This window comes from Penaeus japonicus, unplaced genomic scaffold, assembly GCF_977035675.1.
Source record: "Penaeus japonicus unplaced genomic scaffold, GWHDUDI00000001_assembly GWHDUDI00000027, whole genome shotgun sequence".
NCBI lineage: Eukaryota > Metazoa > Arthropoda > Malacostraca > Decapoda > Penaeidae > Penaeus > Penaeus japonicus.
The window spans coordinates 4,388,980-4,393,979 of NW_028234429.1; the positions used below are offsets into that span (position 1 = coordinate 4,388,980).

At 34.9% G+C, this 5,000-nt stretch overlaps 1 protein-coding gene across 1 annotated transcript in view; it reads right to left on the reverse strand.

The window, feature by feature from the left end:
- Positions 1-5,000, reverse strand: part of RpLP0-like (ribosomal protein LP0-like) — a 9,857-nt gene that overhangs the window by 3,492 nt on the left and 1,365 nt on the right. Inside the window, exons 2-4 of the mRNA XM_043015489.2 lie at positions 3,099-3,261; positions 2,291-2,440; positions 353-581 (exon numbers count right to left, since the gene is read on the reverse strand). Of these exons, the coding sequence (XP_042871423.1) occupies positions 353-581; positions 2,291-2,440; positions 3,099-3,261 (542 nt within the window). The remainder of the gene's footprint in view (positions 1-352; positions 582-2,290; positions 2,441-3,098; positions 3,262-5,000) is intronic.

The window sequence follows — 5,000 nt, forward strand, 5'->3', positions numbered from 1 at the left end:
GGTTTATTATGGCCAGAACTCTTGTATGTGCACACAACAATAACAACCCAATATCTCAGAGGAGAACAAATGTTGAACCTTTACCATGCACCCTATTTAAACATTGAGCATGTTCTCTACTTTTAATCCAGGAAAGATTGCCTTGGTATACCACTTCATCATTTTCTCTCAATCAATTTCCTTCTTTCATAAGAAGTGTTACCACTTTCCATTCCTTGACATTTCTGATTTCTTTCACAGAAACATCAATTGGTATAGCAGCATGAACACAAGTGCATTCTGCAGTTTAGTTTCCCGTTTCCCCTTGTCAACATTGCTACAACTAGCACTTGCTGTAAACCCTGATACTTACAAGAATATTAGCTTGGTTAGCAGTGAGGGGCTTTCCTTCAGTGCAGACAACAAAATCCTGAAGGAGCTCCGGAATCCCCCTCTGCAATCGCGTTGGTAACCCCAGTTTCCTCAGGTGAGGTTCCATGCAATGTGGGAATTGTTCTAGGAGTCCTGCATTCAACTCGATAGTTTCTGTGGCGATGTCTCCTGAGTTAGGGGGCACGGGATATTTCCTCGACTCAAAATACCTGGAAGGATAAAGCATCTCAGTGTTGTATGTACTTGCCAGATTTTGAAAAGCTTTGACATTAATAACCCTAATACTTAGATATCTGTAGCAGTTCATTTCTATTTCATTGGTCTATCACTTCCTACATTCTTCCTACCATAATTTCCATTTTGCATGCCACTAAGGGGAGCTCAAAATTAAACACCTAAGTAAAAAGTTCTTTCTACTGTTTGAGGAAAAATAAAAGAGCCCCCTCTCCCTTATATCCCCTCCAGCTCTCTCCTATACCTGCTTACTCTTCTCTCCCTACAACTCAATTTCTCAAATAAGTAATAACATACACCCACTGCATTTGATCACATATGAAAAAAATGAAAACCCTTCATCTGGTAATGCTGGACAAGGAAATGGACTGAGAAGAAGCAAAAAAGTTGAGCTACAATTAAAAAAATATATATATTCATATAAAGAATATAAATCAAAGGTATTTAGAAACATGAATACAAATATTATATGCATTTTTCTCAAAATAAAAATGTTGGCATTTGATTTGTTAGTTCATTTCTATAATTAGAAGTATTTTTTATTTCTCAAGCTTCAATATAATCTCTACTCATTTGTAACTTTTGCTGGAATCTATATTTTTTTCAGAAATAAATCAATTTCAAAGAAAATTATCTCTTTTGTTGGGACTCTTCTGAAAAATATATTAGCCATGTATAATTTGTTACTTCTCAACCATTTGGGGGAAAACTTGTCAATTTCAGACAAAATTCTCAAGATTATGATGAGAAACAGACACTGTTTATAATCAAAATATGATAAACTGTCTAAACTCAATTTTTGTCAATCTCTTTTAAACGTAACAAATAAATAAAAATCAGCTTCAATGTGACTAGCAAGCATTTCCTTAACCCATTTATGCCGGGGCTATTCCAGCTCTAAATGGTCGGAATGTTGGGGTTTTCAAACGCATAAGCCTAACGCCTCTGGATTCTCGGGCACACTAGCCACGAGCGAGCGCTGTAAACCCGCTCACCCGACGCTCCGGCCTTGACCAAGTATCTCATTGCCAGCGTTTGACCCAAAAACCACTAAACGTGATAGCAAGTCAACCGGCGCAAATGGGTTAAATAACAAGTTTTAAAAATTACCTAGAGAGCTGATAGGAGAATTGTGACATATACCATGAGGACCAGCGATGGAATGTCCTGCCTGTACTTTAAAACTTTAAAATTGTCCACGTACAAAGTTATATAAAAAAAAAAGTAACTATCAGAAAAACCGCAGGAAAACTACGTTCAGTACTTCTAGTGGTAATGGCCTCTAAAAAGAATGCTGAAATCACAACTACTACTTAAAAATACAACCAGTGCAATCTAGCAGTACTTTTCTATCACAATGGAGACCAGCTGTTGCAGCAACTAGTACTTTTTAAATAAGAATTAATAAATGAAGGACAATTTTCAAGTCCAAAGTACAAGTTGTGCTTCTCAGCTCTATACAGAACCCTCCTGTACATGGTAAACTTCAAATTAAATTTCAAAAACAGATGAACTTGGAAAAGTGGAAAATATCTATGCAAAATAACAAAAGGTCTAAATTCTAAAAGACTGGATAACATTTACTCATTTAGTATATCCCTGAGAAATCAAATGCTAAAACATCGATTACCTTCATGGATCTCACAAAGGATTTGCTTGTAAGAAAATTGCCAAAGATACTCACTCGAGCACTTCCTCTTTCTCTGCATTGGTGAAGAGTAGTCCGCACTGGCCCACGAGTTTCTGTGATAACTTGTAGAGGTTTTCGTGAAGTTCCTCCTCGGGCGTTCTACCTAAAGCTAGTGCCATCACCTTATTCTTACCTAGGAAAAACCTGAAAGATTTGTTTTTTTTAAAGTCATAAATACATAATAAAAGATGATCAAGGTCTTTCAACAATATCTAAATAAATAAAGAATCCAAAGATTCAATCTCAATATCTATACCATGAAACAATAAAACCCCACTGTATAGTAATAAAGAGCCTAAAAACAAATGATAAGCCTGTGGAAGAAATTAAGAACCCCAATAAACCTATGAATACATGAATAGGCTCTGCTGTTCTATAATAACAATGAGTCAAAAATACACTAAGATATAATTTAACCAATCTATATTTCTGTTGAGGAAAACTAGGCATTCTACACAAACCACTGACAAAATTTCATATGCAAATCCTGGATGACATAACACTTTCTTCTGCTGATACAATAACAGAGAAATGCAGTATAAGCATCCTGCCCTATCTTTCAATTTATTTTTTGTGTATATATTCATTATGTAAATCCTAAACTTCCTGACTTTGGCACATCAACTCAAACAAAGTAAAGTTGACACACACACAATATCTTTTGTCACATTTACTATATCACTTCATGAGTCAACTTTAATTCTGGATCCTCTCCAACTAACAGGACTTGAAATATAAAATGTAACACTTCAGAGTAATGATAGTTAAGACAAAAAAAAGACAAAAAATCAAATATACAAACCTGCTCTGTCCCCATTCCAAACGCATGTCTTTGAGTTTGTTCGTTCTGATGTGATGTGTTGAGAAAATGTAGATGTGGTCATAGTTGTCAATACAACTTCTGATTTCTTCTACTAGATTCTGTTTCATTTCCAGACCCTTCTTCTTTGTCTGGGTGAGAGAAACTGAAAAGAAAAAAGTATATATTAATATTAAACAATCCCAATATATCTAAAAAAAAACATATGCAAATATTTCACAGACTCCCTTTCAAAATTAATCAAAGTTAGCTTTCTACAACAAGTAATAACTTTACAATAAGCAAGTATAGAAACATGAAATTCCCTGAAGGTACTCTTCTTTTTCCAATTTACAACATTATGAATAGCCAGAAAAAATATATATATACACAGCCATAGGAAGAAAAATATAAATTATTGCTAATAGTTTTTACAGGCATAATGCTTTACATGGCAGGGAGTGAAAAGTTTTGCTTATAAGCAAAAGAAATATGGTTGTCTTTTCATTTTTGTATTTTCTTGCATGCACTATTCCTGTTATCAACATCAAGTGTTTTTTTTCTCCTACAGAATGAGAATAATAGTAAGTCTGCTACACGAATACAATAAAAAAGATAAGAGCCAAAAGTGTAAAACCCCACCAACTCTATTTTAGCATTAAAGGATTATGAGTGAGCAAATGAAAACTAACAGCAAATCAATTGGTAGGGAACCACCGCATCTAACTTAATGTGTACAGGTGACATGACATACACGATGCAAGGGCTTTGGCCTGACACTGGGCATCATGATGTACATGACGTTAAGGGGTTATGGATCACTGTATTATTTTATTGTACTATGACCAATGAGTGAGTGATGACAACAATTGCTGTTATCATTACTATAACTGCCATAATATTAAGCAAGATGGATTTCAATTAACGTCCAAAACCTAGGTGGCACCACTTTCTGCTAGTACCAGGAGAGAGAGCCTTGAATAGCACCCATCCACTGTCTCTAGCAAGCACTATCTTTATGGAGGGATGGCACACAGAAAATTGCCAAACTTTTGCTCTAAAGTACCGATAATGAAGGATGTGCAGGTAAAATGAGAAGAGGAAGGTGACTCAAACCACCTCCACTGTCTACAATGTGCCCCTGTGCAAGTAGTGATGCCTTTTACTGTAGCACTCGCATTCATTAGCACAGTTTCCTTCATCTTCTCTACCTCTTCATGATATCTTAATTGTGGATAGTTATGTTTTGCATGGTTATATATTGTACATGAATAAAAAAAATAAAAAAATAAAAAATAAAAAATTGTCCAACCATAAAACAGTAATAATTCTATCACACCAAGCATAAAAAAAATAATAAGCTGATATGAAACCCATACTACAATTTTAGTCAATTGAAGCATTGAAAGAGCCTGTCATATGACACTTATAAGTGTCTCACTACAATAAAATACACAAAAATTAAAACATAAAATGGCTCTAGTTTTAAAATGAGTGGCTGAAAGAATGGGAAAAGTCAAGGTATGTTGCATGAAGCTGCCTCGCTCAAAAATAAAACCCATCCTAGAGACTGAGCAAGCAAATCTATCCCTCATCCACAATGGGTTAACTAGAATTTAGATTGCATAGCTGATAGTTTTTTCTTGACTAATTATCCTATAAGCCAGCTTTTGAAATCTTTAATGATCAGCTTAAGTCAATTCCTAATTTAGGCTTTTATTCCAATATGTATTCTTTAAAAATTATATTGCCAGGGTGGTCAACAAGCTCTATCTTGCATGAATACAAGTGGTGGAATCTTGCTGACCTGTGCTGAAGCATTAACAAGAGTAGAGGCCACAGACCTATGTGGGTGTCTAAACATTTTTTTTTTGTAAAAGATCCATAACAGATACAAACAAATAT